Source organism: Cetorhinus maximus, chromosome 3, assembly GCF_964194155.1.
Source record: "Cetorhinus maximus chromosome 3, sCetMax3.hap1.1, whole genome shotgun sequence".
In the NCBI taxonomy this organism is placed as follows: domain Eukaryota; kingdom Metazoa; phylum Chordata; class Chondrichthyes; order Lamniformes; family Cetorhinidae; genus Cetorhinus; species Cetorhinus maximus.
Genome location: NC_135881.1, coordinates 14289596 through 14310482, shown reverse-complemented (window position 1 = coordinate 14310482; position 20887 = coordinate 14289596). Strand labels below are relative to the sequence as shown.

Below are 20887 nucleotides of genomic sequence, written 5' to 3'. Positions count from 1 at the left end.
TCAGGCATGACCTCCCCTTAAGGAAACCATGCTGACTTTGCCCGATTTTACCATGCACTTCCAAGTATTCTGAAATCTCAACCTTAATAATGGACTCTAAAATCTTACCAATCTTGCTAATCGGCCTGTAATTTCCCGTCTTTTGCCTCACTCCCTTCTTAAACAGGGGGGTTACATTAGTGATTTTCCAGTCCTCTGGGACCCTCCCTGGCTCCAGTGATTCCTGAAAGATCACCACTAACGCCTCCACTATCTCTTCAGCTATCTCCTTCAGAACTCAGGGTGTAATCCATCTGGTCCAGGTGATTTATCCACCTTCAGACCTTTCAGTTTTCCTAGCACCTTATCCTTGGCAATGGCCACCATACTCACCTCTGCCCCCCGACTCTCTTGAACTTTGGGGATGTTACTTGTGTCTTCCACTGTGAAGACTGACGCAAAGTACTCATTCAGAACCTCTGGCATTTCTTTGTTCCCCACTACTACTTCTCCAGCGTCATTTTCCAGCGGCCCAATGTCCACTTTTGCCTCTCTCTTATCCTTTATATACCTAAAAAAACTCTTGCAATCTTCTTTTATATTACTGGCTAATTTACCCTCATATTTAATCTTCTCCCTCCTTATTTCTTTTTTAATTGTCCTCTGTTGGTCTTTGTAGGCTTCCCAATCCCCTGGTTTCCCACTGCTCTTCGTCGCATTGTATGCTTTCTCTTTAGCTTTTATGCTGTCCCTGACTTCCCTTGTCAGCCATGGTTGCCTCGTCCTCCCTTTAGTATGCTTCTTCTTCCTAGGGATGAATTTTTGCTGTGTCTCCCAAATTACTCCCAGAAACTCCTGCCATTGCTGTTCCACTGTCTTTCCTGCTAGGCTCATCTCCCGGTCAATTCTGGCCAGCTCCTCCCTCATGCCTCTGTAGTTGCCTTTATTTAACTGTAATACCGTTACATCTGATTCCAGCTTTTTCCTCTCAAATTGCAGGGTAAATTCTATCATAGTATGGTCACTTCCTCCTAAGGGTTCCTTCACCTTAAGCTCCCTTATCAAATCTGCCTCATTACACATCACTAAAACTAGAATTGCTTGTTCCCTAGTGGGCTCCACCACAAGCTGCTCCAAAAAGCCATCTCGTAGACATTCCACAAATTCCTTTTCTTGGGATCCACTACCAACCTGATTTTCCCAGTCTACCTGCATATTGAAATCCCCCATGATCACTGTAACCTTGCCTTTCTTACACGCCTTTCCTATCTCCTGGTGTATCTTGTGCCCCACATCCTGACTACTGTTCGGAGGCCTGTACATAACTCCCATTATGGTTTTTTTACCTTTGCGGTTCCTCAACTCTACCCACACAGATTCTACATCATCTGACCCTACGTCATTTCTTGCTATCGATTTAATTTCATTTCTTACTAACAAAGCAACCCCACCCCCTCTGCCAACCTGCCTATCTTTTTGATAGGATGTATATCCTTGGATATTTAGCTCCCAGTCCTGATCCCCTTGCAGCCATGTCTCCGTGATGCCCACCACATCATACCTGCCAATTTCAATCTGCACCACAAGCTCATTTACCTTATTTCGTATACTGGTTCACTCAACTGGTCCCTGGGATGAGGGGGCTCTCCTATGACGAGAGGCTGAGTGAATTGGGTCTATGTTCTCTAGACTTTGGGAGAATGAGGTGATCTCGTTGAAATGTACAAGATTCTGAGGGGGGTTTGATCGGGGGGACACAGAGATTGTTTCCACTGGTCGGGGAACCTAAAACACAGTCTCAGGATAAGGGGCCAATCGTTTAGGACTGAGGTGAGGAGAAATTATGTAATTCAAAGGGATATGAATCTTTGGAATTCTCTACCCCAGAGGGTTGTGGATGCTCCTCCATTGAATATATTTAAGGCTGGGATAGACAGATTTTTGGTGTCTCAGGGAATCAAGGGATATGGGGAGCAGGCGGGAAAATGGAGTTGATGCCTATTGGGAGGGCATTGTTTACAGATTGGTTATGTCTTAAAGAAGTCTCTAGTCTTTTGTAGGTTAACTGTAAGTCTTTAATAACTACTAGAACTATTTACACATGTATGTTAGAGAGTACAAGCTAGGAGCGGTCTCCACGTTTGGGTCTATACACACCTCCGCTCAACACCACCTGACCCTGCGTCTGGGTCATGTGCCTTCTTACATCACTGTGTGGGCGGTATCGTACTCAGTCCCACATTAACCCTATATGTTCCAGACCCCTTACATTACAATACCCAAGATCAGCCATGATCGTATTGAATGGCGAAGCAGACTCAACAGGCCATATGATCTACTCCTGCCCCTGTTTCTTATGTTCTTCACACGCCATGTTCTCTCCACCTCTCCTAATATTATCAATCTAATTTTTAAAAAATAGACCTGCATTTTTATAGCGCCTTTCATGACCTCAGCAAGTCCCAAAATGCTTTCAAAGCATGGTCACCGTTGTAATGTAGGATAAGCTGCAGCCAATTTGCACAAAGCAAGATCCCACAAACAGCAAGGAGCAATTACTAGATCATCTGTAATTAGGTGTTGGATGAGTGATAAATATTGGACAGGACACCAGGAAGAACTTTGCTGCTCCTCTTCTGAGAGGAGAGACTGGGCCACTGAGGCCTCTTGACAGTGTAGCACTCTCTCAGTACTGCACCAGAGCATAGCCTAGAATTTTGTGTTCAAATCCTGAAGTGGGGCTTAAACCCACAACCTTCTAACTCAGAGGCGAGCGTACTGCCAGCTAAATTCCCCCTTTGCCACCATCCCCAACTTGGCCATCCAGGCAGCTATCAATGTTTTTCATTCTCATTAGACAATTCATTGCCCCCCCCCCCCCCCCCCCCCCCCACCCACCCCCATCCCAGTTCAAAGGCTCCCAGTTTTAAAGGTATTTGCTCACCTTTCAGTTCCTCAGGTTGTTCTACACTGTAGCCAACAGGCAATAGGAATGACTGGATTGGTCTACAGATAGCCAGCATGGACTTGATGGACCGAATGGCCTCCTTCAATGCCGCAATGGCTCCATGACCTTAAGAGTATAGGTTTGATCTCGGACATGTTTAGGTAATGATGAATCCTACCACTCTCGGGATGTTGTCCATGGAAGAATGCAGTGCTAGAACTATCTCTAAGTGACAAATTAGGACAAGTTAGCTGAAGGTAGGGGTATAGGCTGAGCTTCTAGGATTTCCAACTGCAATTAAATGTATTCCTGGAAGTTTCATCAGGTGACTTGCTCCATGCATTTTCCATTAGTCGGCCAACACAGCCATCCTTATGATGTACCGCCTTCCTACACCAATTGGAAAGCAAAAAGACTCATTACCCAACCGAATGATATTTGACTGTTACCCAACCAGCCTTTTCTCTTTACCAGATGTAAAAATAGTGAAATGTTCAAAGAAAATGACAAAAGAAAAACCATCATTTTTAATGCCCCTCTGATTTTTCTCCAGAGTTGCCCTGAAAACTGATCTTCAATCCCTGGCAACTCCAGGTCAATCCTGGAGGGTTGGCAACCCTAGCTTCATCTCGGATTCCCCCCACCCCCCGTTCCAGTCTTTGTTGGGGTCTCAGTCCCCGGGCTCAGGCTCAGGCTCAGTCCTGGTATCCAGGCCCAGCTGTCTGTCTCAGTTCTAAGTCCCCTGTCTCAAGCCCAGACTCAGTCCCGACAACCCCCTAGGCTTCAGTCTAATTTCTCGTCTCCAGTCACACTTTTCAGTCTCAGTCTCACATACTAAGATAAATATGAAGTGAGGTCGGTGTTACCCGAGATTAAAATGCACAGAACGTGTTTGGGTAACCGTTGTGTAACAAAAGCTTGTGACCCCCAAAATCTCATCTCACAACACCACCCACCCACCACCCACCCCCACCCCCACCCCCACCCCCACCGGAGGTCACCGCCTACAGTTTGGGAAGCCCTGGTCTTTGTCCGTGAAGAAGGTGTAACCCGTTGATGAGTCAATTGGATCTCTGTTGAATCCCAGGGGCAGGTCATAATCCGGGAGGGCAGAGTGACAATGGCAAAGCAGATTGAAAAGAGTGGACACCTTTTCCACGTTTATAAAGGGCCTAATTTTGGTCAGATGCTGAGAATCGCTCATTCTTTTAACCTTTGAAAGGGGCCTTCCGACAACAGAGGGACAAGTATCGCTCCCAGACATCATAGCTTAAAGCAAAGGATCCAGGCCGGATAAAAATGACCCAAACTGGAAATCAGTCAAGGGGATGGGAATAATAATTTTACCTCAGGCACCTTGGCTTGTCGTGTCAGACACTAAAGCTGTCAACACTGGGCAGGTCACGATGGTAAAATGTTCAATCAGAAATCCACTGAACCAGAAGTGGTCAAATTGTTCCTCAGACAGGCTGTAGGGGTCACTCAAACAGCAGTAATAATGTCCCTCGTGGCTTGCTTTGCCCTAACTTCATCCTACGGCTTTTAATAAGAATCAACCTTAAAACCCAACTCTTTGACTAAGCATTTGATCACATTTTTTGTTTACTAACTCCTCACATGGAAGCCGAATACATTGGATGCGGAAAATCTGAACCAAGGACAGAAAGTTCCGGAAATACTCAGCATCTGTGGCGAAAGGAAGAGCTACTGGAGCGAAGTTTAATTTAATGTAGGAGGGAAAAGAAGGGCAGGCAGCTCTTCCTCTCACAAGAGACAGATCAGCCATTGAAGGGTGGCATAGTGGTATTGTCACTGACTAGCATGTCAGAGACCCAGGGTAATTCTCTGGGGTAAAAACAAAAAGCTAAAATTCTCTGGGGACCTGGGTTCGAATCCCACTACGGCAGATGGTGAAATTTGAATTCAATTTTTAAAAATCTGGAACATGAAACCATTGCTGATTATTGGTTCACTAATGCCTGTTAGGCAGGGAAATCTGCTGTCCTTACCTGATCTGGCCTACATGTGACTCCAGGACCACAGCAATGTGGTTGACTCTTAAATGCTCTCTGAGCAAGGGCAATTAGGGATGGGCAATGAATGCTGGCCTGGCCAGCAATGCCCACATCCCATCAATGAATTAAAAAAAATAACGAGGCTGGGGCCCTCATGGTTAACGACCTTTCCAGCTTTAACACTGGCCATTCAGTTTTCCCAAGCCTCGAGGAATCCCGGCAACTCAAGGGGAGGTGAGAATAGCTTCGGAGGGGGGCAAATGCCTTTACAGCACTGCTTGTGGGTCAGGAGGAGTAGGAGGGCATCCCTCCCACCCTCCGCTCCCACAAGCTACATTTCCTGGGTCTGAGGTCCCTATAAATCAGATGCCTCCCCACCCAAACCCCCATTCAAAAGACCCTTTGGAATTGGAGATTGGAAATATGATAGTAGAGCTAGGGTTCTGGATACTTTAGTATAAGTCCATCCACTGAATCAACAATGTCACAGTGTTTACGCATCCCTCAATTGCCCAGTCAGTCACAATTGTGAACACAGACACTAGAGAAACACTTCCTGTACAGTACTGAGGAAGTGCTGCACTGTCAGAGGTGCATCTTTCAAGTAAGATATTAAATCAAGGCTTTGTTTGCCCTCTCAGGCAGATGTAAAAGATCCCCTGGCGTTACTTCAAAGAAGGAGTGAGGCAGTTTTCTCTGACTAACTTTTCTATTTCACTTAAAAAAAAAACACGAATAATCTGGTTATTATCACATTGCTGTGTGTGTGGGATCTTGCTCTGCGTAAATTGACTGCCGTGTTTCATACATTGCAACAGTGGCTATATTTCAAAAGGATTGCTTCCTTGACCCTGAAATGAAAACAGAAACGGGAGATGCTGGAAAAACTCAGCAGATGTGGCAGCATCTGTGAAGAGAGAAACAAAGTTAACATTGAGTCCGTATGACTTCTTCAGAGCTGGACTTGAGCCATACAGACTCGAAGCGTTAACTCTGTTTTTGTCTCCACAGTTGCTGCCAGAGCTGCTCAGTTTCTCCAACCTTTTCCGTTTTTATTTCTGATTTCCAGCATCCACAGTATTTTGCTTTTAACTTAGTATTTCATTGACTCTGAAGCAGTTGGGGTCATCTGAGGTAATGAAAGTCGCTGTGTAAACAAAGAACAAAGAAAGAACAAAGAAAAGTACAGCACAGGAACAGGCCCTTCGGCCCTCCAAGCCTGCACCGATCATAGTGCCCGTCAACTAAAACATTTTGCACTTCCGGGGTCCGTATCCCTCTATTCCCATCCTATTCATGTATTTGTCAAGCTGCCTCTTAAACACCACTATCGTACCTGCTTCCACCACCTCCTCTGGCAGCGAATTCCAGACACTCACTACCCTCTACTTAAACAACTTGCCCCGCACATCTCCTTTATAGTTTTCTCCTCTCACCTTAAATCTATGTCCCCTAGTAATTGACTCTTCCACCCTGGGAAAAAACTGCTGACTATCTACTCTGTCCATGCCACTCATAATTTTGTAAACTTCTATCAAGTCAAAACTTAGTCGAGACATAGGTATTTCTTCTTCAATGGGCTTTGCCATACGGGCATAAAGTTTTTCACCTGATCGAGGGGAATGTAAAGTGGACAGTTGGGTCAAATTGATTCCTTTTAACACCTTCCACCCCCCTGATTGCAGCTGTCATTTAGCTCAGCATTAATTATTCACGCTTTCACCGGCAAGGTAAAAGGTTGAAGCCTCACTCTTGGGCTTGAGTACATGTTCTAGTCCTGCTGTACTGAAGAAGAGTCATATTCAACTCAGCAAGGTAGCTCTGTTTATCTCTCCACAGACGCTGCCAGACCTGCCGAGTTTTTCCAGCATTTTCCGTTTTGAGTTTAGATTTCCAGCATCCGCAGTATTTTGATGTTATGCAACTACTCCTGCTGATTGGGGAGTTGAGGACTAGGGGACTAAGTCTAAAAACAAGAACCAGACCTTTCAGGAGTGAAGTTAGGAAACACTTCTACATGCACAGGGTAGTATAAACGGCGATTATTGCTAGGTCAATTGTTAATTTCAAATTTGAGGTTAATAGATTTTTGTCAACGCGGGGTATTAAGGGATATGGAGCAGAGGCAGATCAGCCATGAAGTTCCCCTCCAAGCCACACACCATCCTGACTTGGAAATATATCGCCGTTCCTTCACTGATTCGCTGGGTGAAAATCCTGGAACTCCCTCCCTAACAGCACTGTGGGTGTACCTACACCACGTGGACTGCAGCGGCTCAAGAAGGCAGCTCACCACCACCTTCTCAAGGGGCAACTAGGGATGGGAAATAAATGCTGGCCCAGCCAGCGAAGCCCACATCCCGTGAATGAATGAAAAAAAAAAAATTGAATAACAGACCAGGCTCGGGGAGCTAAATGGCCTGTTCCTGTTCCTTCCTTCTCTCCAGATCGAGGAAGAATGACTGGTGGGACTGTCCCTCACTTTTGTTAGAATGTTGATGTGATGAGTCGGGTCAAATTGTTCAGTCTTGTGGTTTAAACAAATTTAAAAGCGAGATTATCTTTTGTCCTTCAGAAGTCTTTCAGAAAAGCATCGTTACCGGCTTATTAAACATGTTATAACATAACAGCAGCGCATCAAGGTAATCCGAGCTAGGATGGCAGAACTTATGCAAGAGGTCTTGAAAGAAAACAATTTCATTTTCTTCATCGTAACTCTTAACAAATTGGAGGTGGGGGTTAATTTGCTCTGTGCTTTGCAGGCAGTGGTAACCGTGCTCTGTAGTGGAGCAATTCTGCGTATTAGTGATAATGAAGCATTTGTTGCCTGATCTGGAAGTAAAGTGATACGATGCACATTAATCTGGATTAATGCATTTTGGTGGTTAATTGCTCATTGTCGAGCAATTCCAAAGGTTTAACCTTCTTCTGGGGGAAAAGGGGTTCTTGACACCTCTGCAGGTCGGACAGGTTCTCCCAACGAAAAGAATGGGAACGTCTGTACGGTGGCCTGAAACAGACAAACTATACTGGGGGCTGTTGGAGAAACTGTAAACAGGCCCTTGGAGCTGGATTTTATGTGGCGTCATGTTCCCTGACCCCCGCACCCACCCCTGCCCCTCAGTGAGGTGTTAATTGGCTCAGGGTGAGACTTCCACCCACCCCCCTGAGGAAGAGGCCCCACCTTGGAGAGACGCCAGCCAATTTGGGTTGACCGGCGGCTCTGTAGTCCCAGCAGCGCCAGGCTCGAGCAGTGGCCACCACTGCCCCACAGGCAGAGCCCGAAGAACTGGAGGTTTCCTTCTCACCTTATTCTTTATTTACTTTGTTCTTTCTTTGCTTCATTCTGCGGCACCCACACCCTGTGAAAGAATATCATATTAAAAATGCTGGCTACCCAATGTCCGTGGACAGGTAACCCTGCTGTGCCCTCCTCCCCAATCCCACCTACATAAAAATGGCTTCTGCCCACCTACAGCCCAGCTCCCATGGGGCTGTAAATCCAGACAGAGGTGAGAAACCTCACCCGCCCCACACCCACGCCCCCACCACCGCCACCCCACCCCCACGCCCCCCCCCCCCCACCGCCACCCCACCCCCACGCCCCCACCACCGCCACCCCATGCCCACGCCCACACCACCGCCACCCCACACCCACGCCCCCGCCCCCGCCACTGCCACCCCACCCCCACGCCCCCACCACCGCCTCCCCACCCCCACCCCCACACCCCCACAACAGAGAGATTTGGGAACCTGTTCCTCCCAAGCATTCAGGTAGAAAATGTCAAGTCAGGCTGAATATAGAAGGACCAGAGGGGAAGTGAAAAACTAATCGGAAAAGCCAGGAGAGAGCATGAAAAGAGGCTGGCAGCGAACATAAAAGGTCTTCTATAAGCATATAAATAATAAAAAGGTGGTAAAAGAAAGAGTAAGGCCAATTAGGGATAAAACAGAAGGCTTGCATGCAGAGACAGGAGAAGTAGCGGAGGTACTAAACGAGTACTTTGCATCTGTCTTTACAGAGGACGATAATGCTACCCAAGCCAAGGTGAGAGAGGGGATAACTGGTACACTAGAAGAATTTACAATTGAGAAGGAGGAGGTGTTAGAAAGGCTATCTTTGCTTAAAATAGATAAGGTACCGGGACTGAGGATACTGAGGGAAGTGACAGTGGAAATTGCAGAGGCACTAGTGATAATCTTCCAGTCTTCCGTGGACACAGGGGAGGTGCCGGAGGACTGAGAACTGTGAATGTTACGCCCTTGTTCAAAAAGGGGTGCAAGAATAAAGCTGGCAACTACAGACCAGTCAGTTTGACTTCAGTGGTAGGGAAACTTCTGGAAACTATAGTTCGGGACAAAATCAATAGTTACTTAGACAAGTGCGGGATAATTAAGGAAAGCCAACATGGACTCATTCAGGGAAAATCATGTTTTTTTGCTGGAGTTTTTTTGAGGAGGTGATGGAGAACAGAGATAAGGGCAATGCTATTGCTGATGGGGTGGGGAGGTGATGACATAGTGGCATTGTCACTGGACAGGTATTCTAGAGACCCAGAGCAATGCTCTGGGGACCTGTGTTCAAATCCCATTCACGACAGATGGTGAAGTTTGAATTCAATGTCTGATGATGACCATGTCATAAAAACCCAGCTGGTTCACTAATGCCCTTTAGGGAAGGAAATCTGCTGTCCTTACCTGGTCTGGCCTACATGTGACTCCAGACCCACAGCAATGTGGTTGACTCTTGAATGCCCTCTGGTCAAGGGCAATTAGGGATGGGCAATAAATGCTGGCCTAGCCAGTGACACCCACATCCCATGAATGATTATGTCTTTTTTTTAAATGTAGTGTATATAGATTTTCAAAAGGCAGTTGATACAGTGCCACACAAAGGCTTGTGAGCCAAATTCTAGCTCATGGAATAAAGGGAAGAGTAGTCACTTGGATAAGAAATTGGCTGAGTGACAGGAAACAGAGAGTAGTGATAAATGTTTGTTTTTCAGATTGAAGGAAGGTTTGTAGTACAGTTCTCTAGCTGTGAGTGTTGGGACCCTTGCTCTTCCTGATATATATTAATAACCTAGACTGTGGTGTGCAGGGCATGATTTCAAAATTTGCAGATGATACGAAGATTGGAAATGTTGCCAACTGTGATGAGGATAGTCATGAACTTCAAAAGGACATAGACACGTTGGTTGATTGGGCAGACGAGTGGCAGATGAAGTTCAATGCAGGGAGTGTGAGATGATTCATTTTGGCAGGAAGAATATGGAGAGACAGTAAAAAATAAAGGGAGAAACTCTAAAGAAGGTGCAGGAACAGAGGGACCATGGTATATATGTACATAAGTCGTTGAAGGGGGCAGGGCATGTTGAGAGAGAAGTTAATAAAGCATATGGCATCCTAGGTTTTATTAATAGGGGCATTGAGTACAAGAGTAAGGAGGTCATGTTAAACTTCCATAAGACACTAGTTGGGCCTCACCTGAAGCACTGCATCCAATTCTGGGCACCATACCTGAGGAAGGATGTGAAGGCATTGGAGAGAGTACAGAGGAGATTCATAAGAATAATTCCAGGGATAAAAAACTGTAGCTATGAGGATAGATTGGAGAGGTTGGGACACTTTTCCTTGGGGGAAAGAAGGTTGAGAGGAGACTTGATAGAGGTATTTAAGATCCTGAGGAGTATGGACAGGGTAAATAGTGAGAACCTGTTCCCACTCAAGAGTACACCAAGAACTAAAGGGCACAGATTCAAAATAATTGGTAAAAGGAGTAAAAGTGATGTGAGGGGTTTCTTTCACACAGAGGGCGGAACGAACTTCCTGAAAGCGTGTTGGAGGCAGGTTCGATCGAGGTATTCAAGAGGGAATTGGATTACTATTTGAAAAGAAGGAATGTGCAAGGTTACGGCAGGGGATAAGGCAGGGGAGTGGGATTAGGTAGAATGCTCTTTCAGCGTGCCAGTGCAGACTCGATGGGCCGAATGGCTTCCTCCTGCACTGTAAAGATTCTGTGATTCTACATTTAGCCAGTTACATTCATCTTTCAAATTATTCATGTCCTGCTCTCTCAGTGTTACTTTCTGAAAGAAATCTATCACACTTACATTTGGACGAATCAATACTTGCTGCTTCCACCGTCTCCTCAAGGTGCCTCTTTCACGGATTGGCCACTCACTTGACGAAATATTCTTTCTGAGGATTCTTTTTGAAGTTACTCCCATTTAATCACAGGCTTCTGGTTCCACTGTTCTGGGCAATAGCTTGCCACGGTCCAGATTAACAATTCCCTGTTAGAATTCTAAAACACCACTTAAATTGCCTCTTGATATTTTTTTTCTCCCAATGAGAATATGGCCAATTCACATCATAACCTCAACCCTCCAACAATGTAGTTGCAATGTTCTGTGTTCATCATATTGCATGGTGGGGACACCACACGGCAACACAGAGTGGTTCCACCAGTTACTGGGTTAAAATCCTGGAACTCCCTCTCAAATATGGATGTACCTACACCACATGACCTGCAGGGACTCAAGGAGGTGGCTCACCACCACCTTCCCAAGGGCTAACTAGGGATGAGCAATAAATGCTGGCCTAGCCAACAATGCCCACATCTCCCCTGGTCTCCGGAAATCTGTGACTTGGTCGTTGCCAAGGTGCAGTACATGAGGCATCTCTGCCACCTCTCTGTGAGTTTAAACTCGGAGTGTACCAATCCAAAGCAGGAAGATTTTACCCTCCCCCACCACCACCTCCAACACCCCCCCACCCCGCCAAGCCCAGTACTCCATCCTTCCGGGATAAAAGCAAAATACAGCAGCTGCTGGAGATCCGAAATAAAAATAGAAAGTGCTTGGAAAAGCTTAGCAGGTCTGGTAGCATCTGTGGAGAGAGAAACAGAATTAACTGCTCAAGTCCAATATGACTCTTCCTGATAAAACTTGACTTTATTCTCCATCCTGCTAGAACTGGATGACAAGATGGATGGGGAGGGGGGTGGCATCTGTCGCTGTCTGGCAAAATAAGTAATGCTTCAGAAAAATGGGAAAACTCAAAAGCTCCCCAGAGCTCAATTTGTCTCGACTGATCCTAACCCCTTTGAGCAGAAGGGGAGAGGGAGAAACCTCTTCAGCTTTCGAAATGTCTCCTTCCTTCTCATCTGATTCTCTTTTTAAATTTCTAATTAAGCAATACCTGTCAGAGTTGGGGAGTTAATGAAGCAGTAAAAAACGTTCCTTGTCGTTAAATATCTTAACACAATCGCTTTATTTTTTTTTGGGTGGTATCCATGGTAACTCGGACTCATAGTTGCTCTACTTGGCTTTTCTTGTGCCAAAGCTGAAGTTAATTAAAATGGAACCGTGAAGCATGTGACAATCACACAGATTTATTCTTAACAAGTTTTCTGCACGTTATATGGAATGTTATGTGAAATGATTATATTAACATCACTTAAACAGGCAGCCTTGTTTTGGGAGAACAAAAAAACTAATGTTTTGCTTTTCACCCGAGAACAAATTCAAAACGAAATCCTACAAACACAGGCCCGTTTGCAATGTTTTTTTACTTAGAACTGTAATGAGAGATTTAAGCGCACACGGACTGCGCGAAGGTTACCAAACAAGGTTAATTTATTCCACTGGCATCAAAGCAATATTAGCCCTTAAGCGAAAGCGCAACTCCCAGGAACAAATTATTTACACTGCCGATGCTCCAGATTCCTATTCGGGGCCTCAACTCCCTTTTTAAAAAATTCGCTTATGGGATGTGGGCATTGTTGGCTAGGCCAGCATTTATTGCTCATCCCTAATTGTCCTTGAGAAGGTGGTGGTGAGCTGCCTTCTTGAGCCGCTCCAGGTCATGTGGTGTAGGTACACCCACAGTGCTGTTAGGGAGGGAGTTCCAGGATCTTAACCCAGTCACAGTGAAGGAATGATGATATAGTAACTTGAAGGAGAACTTGCAGGTGGTGATGTTCCCATGCATCGACTGCCCTTCTCCATCTGGGCGGTAGAGGTCACGGGTTTGGAACATGCTGTCGAAGGAACCTTGTTGAGTTGGTGCAGTGCATCTTGTAGATGGTACACACTGCTGCCATTGTGTGTCGTTGGTGGAGGAAGTGAATGATGAAAGTGGTGGATGGGGTGCCAGTCAAATGGGCTGCTTTGTTCTGGATGGTGTCGAGCTTCTTGAATGTTTATGGAGCTGAACTCATCCAGGCAAGTGGGTGGTATTCCATCACACTCCTGAATTAGTCATAGAGGTCTACAGCACAGAAAAAGGCCCTTTGGCCCATTGAGTCTCCACCGGTCAAACAAGTACCTAACTGTTCTAATCCCATTTACCAGCACTAGACCCATAGCCTTGTATGCTATGGTATCGCAAGTGCACATCCAAATTGTGCCTTGTAGATGGAGGACAGATTTTGGGGAGTCGGGAAGTGAGTTACTCACCCCATAATTCCAAGCCTCTGACCTGTTCTTGTAGCCACAGTATTTATATGGCTAGTCCAGTTCAGTTTCTAGTCATTGGTAACCCTCAGGTTGTTGATAGTGGGGGATTCAGCGATGGTAATGCCATTGAATATCAAGGGAAGATGAATCTCTAGTTGGAGATGGTCATTGTTTGGCACTTGTGTGGCGTGAATGTTACTCAATGCAGTCACTTGCCAGGCTTGTTCTGCTGCCCAGCTCCTAACTGCAGTTCTGTTCTCTCTCACTCTCTCTCTTATGAAGCTTCTCAAACTTCGCAGCCATGCCAGTCGGTTTGACTAGGTTTGCAATTCCCTTCCTGGCTCTTTAGCCACCCTCAGGGGCTTCCAGCTGCCCTAGGCTTCTGCCGCATTGCCACTCACAAATCCTGGCTTTGTCCTGGCTGCTTTCTCCATCACCTCATGGCATCTGACTCCACCCCCTTAGCTTGTCAAAGACACTGCTCCCCGCAGAGGTTAGGCTGCTCGGTGCTCTCCCCCAACATCACGACGTGCTGCCGGAGGCCCCATTACAGAACAATCACAAATTGCAGAAATATTGCTGTTATCAGCAGCAGCAACAATGTTCTCATCTGCATTCAAGAAGAGACCCACCACAATCTGTAAGTAGATACTAGATCACTGGTTTTATACCCATATGGTACAGAAGAAAGATCTTGCATTGATGTAGCACCATTCATTAAGGAATGTAGAAAATCACAGGAGCCAATTTGCACTCTCCTGGCTCCCACAAACGACAACGTTAATTATCAGGCTGCTTGCCGATGAATAGAAATTTCCCCAAAATTAGTTTTTGGAAGAACGAAGCCATTGTCTTTAGCCCCACCACAAACTCCGTTCCCTGGCCATTGGTCCCATCCCTCTCCCTGGAAACTGTGTGGAGGTTGAACCAGACGGTTCACAACCTGGGTCTTATACCTGACCCTGAGGTGAGCGTCCGACCAGATTCATGCCGTCTCTAAGACTGCCCCATTTCCACCTCTGTAACCTCACCCGACTCCACACCCACCTCAGCGCATCTGCTGCTGAAACCTCCTCCATAGCCTCCTTGCCTCTGAATTTGACTATTCTAAGGCACTCCTACCTGGCCTCCCATGTTCGACCCTTGGTGCACTTGAGGTCATCCAAAATTCTGTTGCCCGCGTCCTAACCAAGTCCCACTCACCCATTACCTCTGTACTCGCTGGCCTACGCTGGCTCCTGATTAAGTGACACCTCAATTTTAAAATTCTCACCCTTGTTTTCAAATCCCTTCATGAGTGAATCAAGTGTGTTCTGAGCCATAGGTCAGGGTCTGTACTGAGTAATTTGATCACGTATAGACCAGTGCTAAGGATGCTCCAACAGGGTCAATGGGCAGGGTCGAAATTAGATAGGATTCCTGGTCTGTCTGTTGACAGGGTAGGATTGACTTTCATATGATGCTTCCCAGAGCCAAATAGTCCCAATGGTTAGGCTGACACACAGAGTTGGTCACATAGGTGAGTGACCCTGGAAACTAAGGGATGAAAATCTGAAATTACACATTGAAAGGTTTCATATTGTGCCTGTCAGAAGCTGGAATATATTTTTGGAAATGAGTAATTATTTACTTCAAGCTGACCTTCCCCTGCACTAGAATTGGAAAGAGGTCTCGAATGAGATACAATTATAACCGAGACAACTGGTAAATAACTTCTTGTAAAATCTCTTTGCTGCACTGGCTGATCACATCTTATTGAAGTTGTTGAATTGTACCTACTTCTCCCTGTACAGACACACACACTGATACAGACATACTCACAGGCTTATTCACACACAGACTCACACACTAGTACAGACACACACACAGACACACACGAGCGCGCACACACACACACACAGGTGCACACACACTTACGCACACTGACAGAGATATTCACAGGTATATTCATACACACAGATACAGATAAACGCTGATACCAGGCACACACACACACAGGCACACACACACACGGACTGAAAAATTGACATAAACAGGCACATACTGACAACAGACACACATAGACTGGCGCACACACACAGGCTCACACTCATTAATACATACACACAAACACTGATAAACAGGCATACGCTGACACACACTCTTGACACAAATGCACACACTGACACAGACATACAAACACAGACACAGACAAACTCACAGGCTTATTCACATGTAGACTCACACACTGACACACAAACACACACACAGGAGCAGGCATACATACACACACACACAGACACACACACACTAACACAAATATACTTATAGGTATACACACACACACACATAGGTTGATACTTATTGACACAAGCAGGCACCCATAAACACTGACAAACAGGTATACACTGACACATAAACACACTCACAAATGCACACTGACAGACAGACGCACAGACTAGCACATGCACATTGACACAGGCAGACACACAAACACACACACTCACAGGCCTTTACACACACAGACACACTGACAGAAAGATGCATACACATTGGTACATATACACACACACACAAAGTTACACACACTGACAGGCATATGCACAAACAGTAACACACAGACACAGATATACTCACTGGCATAATCATACACAGATAGGTTCATGCACATTGACACACACACAAACAGACACACACATACTGATAAACAGGCATAGACTGACACACAAATAGAGACACACACACGCACAGACACAGATACACATGCACAAACTGACACAGACACACACACACACACACACACACACAGACAACCACACACACACACATGGACACTGACCCGCAGAAATACACACACACAGAGACACATGCAGTGACAGCTTGGAACTGGTATAACTACCGCTACTCCAATAGAAAATGTCCCTAAGCAACCACAAGATGGAAGAGAGGTTAATGTCTTAGGTGAGTGACTTTGTCTCAGCCATTAACCTGTCTCTTCCAGTTCAGTTAACTGATTGTACTGCTTCCAGGATTCTGTCTATTTCCAAGGTTTGCAGGCATCTTTCACATCACAAAATGTCCGGAGTTGCTTACTGGGGGAGGTGAGCCAAGGAATTCAGGACCCCAAAACCGGAAGCAGAGTTAGCAGAAGACGATATGGGGTTGCCAGCTCTGGTTTGATCTATTCCTGGAAGTTTTATCGTATGACCTCCCTTCTCCAACTACCCCACCCCTCACCATTAACTAACCACAACAACAAAAACAACTTGCATTTATATGGCACCTTTAATGTAGTAAAACATCCCATTGCACTCGCTCCATCCTTGTACACAACTGGGAAGCAAACAGGCTGTTCTGTTTGATCATTTTTGACTTACACCCTCTTCTCCCCATCGCCAAAATCTTTATAATTAATAAATGTATCATTCTTCAAAGGAAATAAAAGAAACATCATTTGGTTTTAATGCCTTTTGTTCCAGAAGTGAACTGCAGATGAACCTTTAAATCTTGGGAGGGTTGGCAACACTAAGCCTTCAAACCTCAATGCCCAATTTTGGGCTTGTGTGGGGTTAGTTGACTGAATTTTCCTGATGAATAGTTGATGGTATGGAAAACTGGGTTGGCTGAACCCGGGTGGAATGTTCTGGAAAATTAGCCATTAGTTTATTTGGGCTACATGTTATAAAGATTCCCACTAGCTTAGTTCCTCAAGCTATAAAGAGTGAAAGGTATCCCCAAATAGCCCTGCTGTCGAATGATTTAAACTGCCGGGCGAGGGCACTCTTGAATTGCGATGGCCTCTGCAGCGGAATAGCTCTCAGCCCCCACTGTGCAGGCTTGCGTATGAAGAATGGGCCACACGGGCGTGAAACCAGGCGCCAGTAATATTCCAACAGGAGGAAACACCTTCAAGGGAAGAGGGAAAGATGATTAGGAATAAAATGGGAGTTAATTAAAAAAGGATTAATTTACCACGTTAACATTGACTGTACTCATGACGAGGACCAACATATCTTGTGCGTGTAATGACCCAAATGTCAGGGGCAGCACTGTTATAGATGTGTGACACAAGGTTCTGGATGAGTGCGTTTGCTCTCAAACGCTAAAAATAAAGATTATTAATAATATGTTGTCACTGGGGGGAGTTTAGCTTGGTTCTAAATGCTTGTACTTTGTAAAATGTAAAGGAGCAAGTGGTGAGTCAGAGGGAATCTTTATAAACAATGTGCAGTCCAAATGAACACATGGCGAATTTTCTAGAACATTCCATGCAGGATCAGCCAAGTCAGTTTTCAGATAATTATCAGGAAGATTCACTTTGAATCCAGAGTACACGAGCTGGCTCATTTACATAAATGTGTTTCTTTCACGTGAAGTCGCAGTGACAGAATTAAAGCACGCCTGAAAACCTCTTTTTCTAAACAAAGTTAGCCTCGAGTGAAAAGGTCATGGCTTCAAGTGCAACGCCACAGACCCAAGCATGAAAATCTGGCCTAACACCCCAGCGCAGTGCTGAGGGAGTGCTGCACCGTCAGAGGTGTGTTATGGTATGCCAGGTGGCATTTGCCAGACTGACCAAATCCCAAAGGGAAACTTGGCCAAGCTATTGCAACGATTTTGCAATCTGCATTTATTACGAGAAGGTATGTGCACTGAAGTCAGAAGTAAAGATTCCATTACCACTTTTGGAGGTTTTAAATATCAAATTAAAACATTTATTAACAAAAGAAAATAAAACTTAAACACACAAGATCACAGTTACACATTAAATTTGGTCTTATAACATTTCCCAAAAGATTTCTGCTTAGCTAGGCTCATGAAATAAATACCTTTTGCCAGGCAACAGTCCCTATAGATTCTTAGCCTATAAAACATCCAGTAATATTACTGCAAGGCACCCACTATTGTTGTAAGTGAGGTATTTCACCAGCTTCACTTTCCCTTTCACTTAACAATGGAAATCCAAGGTTTGTAACAAAACATTGCTTTCTAGAACAACCAGACACTTCTCTGGGGTGGCTAGAAGCTTCTTCCTTCACAGGATTGTGCTCACACAGCACAATCTTCAAGATCACATGGCCAGACACGTCATAAAGCTTTTAATTTTTCCTTAAATATATTTTCCCCTTTCATCTTTAAACCCATTATTTTTTACTTTCTTTTGAAAGTTACCTTTCCCAGAATCTAAAAATCTTTTATGTTGTCTTTATGGCCACTACTTTCGGGAAAAATAAACTTAATAACTTGGCTTTATTTATGATCTCTGCAAGTTGTAAAACTTCCTTTTTCTCTTTTGAAATTCAACAGCTAAAAATTCAACATCTTATTTATCTCCTAATGCAAATTCCTATTCATGTTGTATTTACTTGTATACCATCTTAGCTTGTACATTTACACTTCAAAAATGCCAGCTTTACACCTAACCCTTTGATGATTTAAACCTTGCAGTCTGACTGTCTTCAGTCTAATTAAGTTAGACACACACACACTGCCTCCACAAGCCTGCTTCACAGTATTATTGGAAAAAAGTGATATTCTCTTTATAGGTGTCATCTTTTGGATGAGATGTTTAACCTTCTGCCCTCTCAGGTAGACATAATAGATCCCTCTACACTTTCAAAGAAGAGCAGTGAGTTTTCTCTCAGTTTCCTGGCCAATATTTATTCCTCAACCGACGTCACTAGCAAAAAACAGATTATCCGGTCATTATCACGTTGCTGTTTGTGAGAGCTTGCTGTGTGCAGGTTGTACACATGGGGTTAATGTGGCTCTACACAGTGATGTGATGTAAGAGAGCACATGACCTGCACCCAGGGTCAGTCTAGTGTTGGACAGAGCCGTGTGTGCCAGCAAGCATGGAGACCTCTCCTAGCTTGTACCCTTTACTGTATATTTGTAAATAGTTCTAAGAGTCATAAAGACTTACACAGTTAACCTACGTATGACTACAAAGACTTCTTCAGACACACCGAGTTGTAGCCAACTCTCCGCAACACAAATTGACTGTTGCGTTTCCCACATTACAACAGTGACTATACTTCAAAAGTATTTCATTGGCTGTAAAGTGCTTTTGGGACATTAAAAGGAGCTATATAAATGCTTTTATTTGTATTTCATACCAGCCTTCCACTGGAACCCTTCAAAGAACAAAGAACAAAGAAAAGTACAGCACAGGAAGAGGCCCTTCGGCCCTCTAAGCCTGCGCAGGTTATATTGCCCGTCAACTAAAACATTTTGCACTTCCGGGGTCCGTATCCCTCTATTCCCATCCTATTCATGTATTTGTCAAGCTGCTTCTTAAACACCACTATTGTACCTGCTTCCACCACCTCCTCTGGCAGCGAATTCCAGACACTCACTACCCTCTGCGTAAAAAACTTGCCCCGCACATCTCCTCTATAGTTTTCTCCTCTCACCTTAAATCTATGTCCCCTAGTAATTGACTCTTTCACCCTAGGAAGAAGCTTCTGACTATCTACTCTGTCCATGCCACTCAATTTTGTAAACTTCTATCAAGTCGCCCCTCAATCTCAGTCGCTCTAGTGAGAACAATCTAAGTTTCTCCAACCTCTCCTCATAGCTAATAACCTCCAGACCAGGCAGCATCCTGGTAAATCTCCTCTGCACCCTCTCCGATGCCTCCATATCCTTCTGGTAATGTGGCGACCAGAATTGCACACAATATTCCAAGTGTGGCCTAACCAAGGTTCTATACAGCTGCAGCATGACTTCCCAGCTTTTATACTCAATACCCTTGCCAATGAAGGCAAGCATGCCATATGCCTTCCTGACTACCTTATCCACCTGCGTTGCCACTTTCAGTGACCTGTGAACCTGTACACCCAGATCCCTCTGCCCGTCAATGCACTTAAGGGTTCTGCCATTTACTGTATAATTCCTACCTGTATTAGACCTTCCAAAATGCATTACCTCGCATTTGTCCGGATTAAACTCCATCTGCCATTTCTCCGCCCAAGTCTCCAACCGATCTGTATCCCGTTGTATCCTTTGACAATCCTCTTCTCTATCTGCAACTCCTCCAACCTTAGTGTCGTCTGCAAACTTACTAATTAGCCCAGTTACATTTTCCTCCAAATCATTTATGTATACTACAAACAGCAAAGGTCCCAGCACTGATCCCTGCGGAACTCCACTAATCACAGCTCTCCATTCAGAAAAGCACCCTTCCACTGCTACCCTCTGTCTTCTATGACCAAGCCAATTCTGTATCCATCTTGCCAGCTCACCTCTGATCCTGTGCGACTTTACCTTCTGTACCAGTCTGCCATGAGGGACCTTGTCAAAGGCCTTACTGAAATCCATGTAGATAACATCCACTGCCCTTCCATCGTCGATCATCTTTGTCACTTCCTCGAAAAAAATCGATCAAGTTAGTGAGGCAAGTGATTTAAAAAGAAATAATTACACTGACACTGGGGAAGATGAGGTGGAGGGGGAAGAGGTGGGGCAGTGGGGGTGAATATGTCTCACTGGAGTCCCTGGAC

The 20887-nt window shown here is 45.0% G+C and overlaps 1 protein-coding gene across 3 annotated transcripts in view; it reads left to right on the top strand.

The window, feature by feature from the left end:
• hhatlb (hedgehog acyltransferase like, b) overlaps positions 1-19820 on the top strand; it is an 85473-nt gene extending 65653 nt beyond the window's left edge. For all 3 annotated transcript variants that reach the window (XM_078536637.1, XM_078536644.1, XM_078536630.1), the window contains one exon: positions 19505-19820. In XM_078536637.1, the coding sequence (XP_078392763.1) occupies positions 19505-19683 (179 nt within the window). In that variant the 3' untranslated portion in view covers positions 19684-19820. The remainder of the gene's footprint in view (positions 1-19504) is intronic.
• The last annotated feature ends 1067 nt before the right edge of the window (positions 19821-20887 follow it).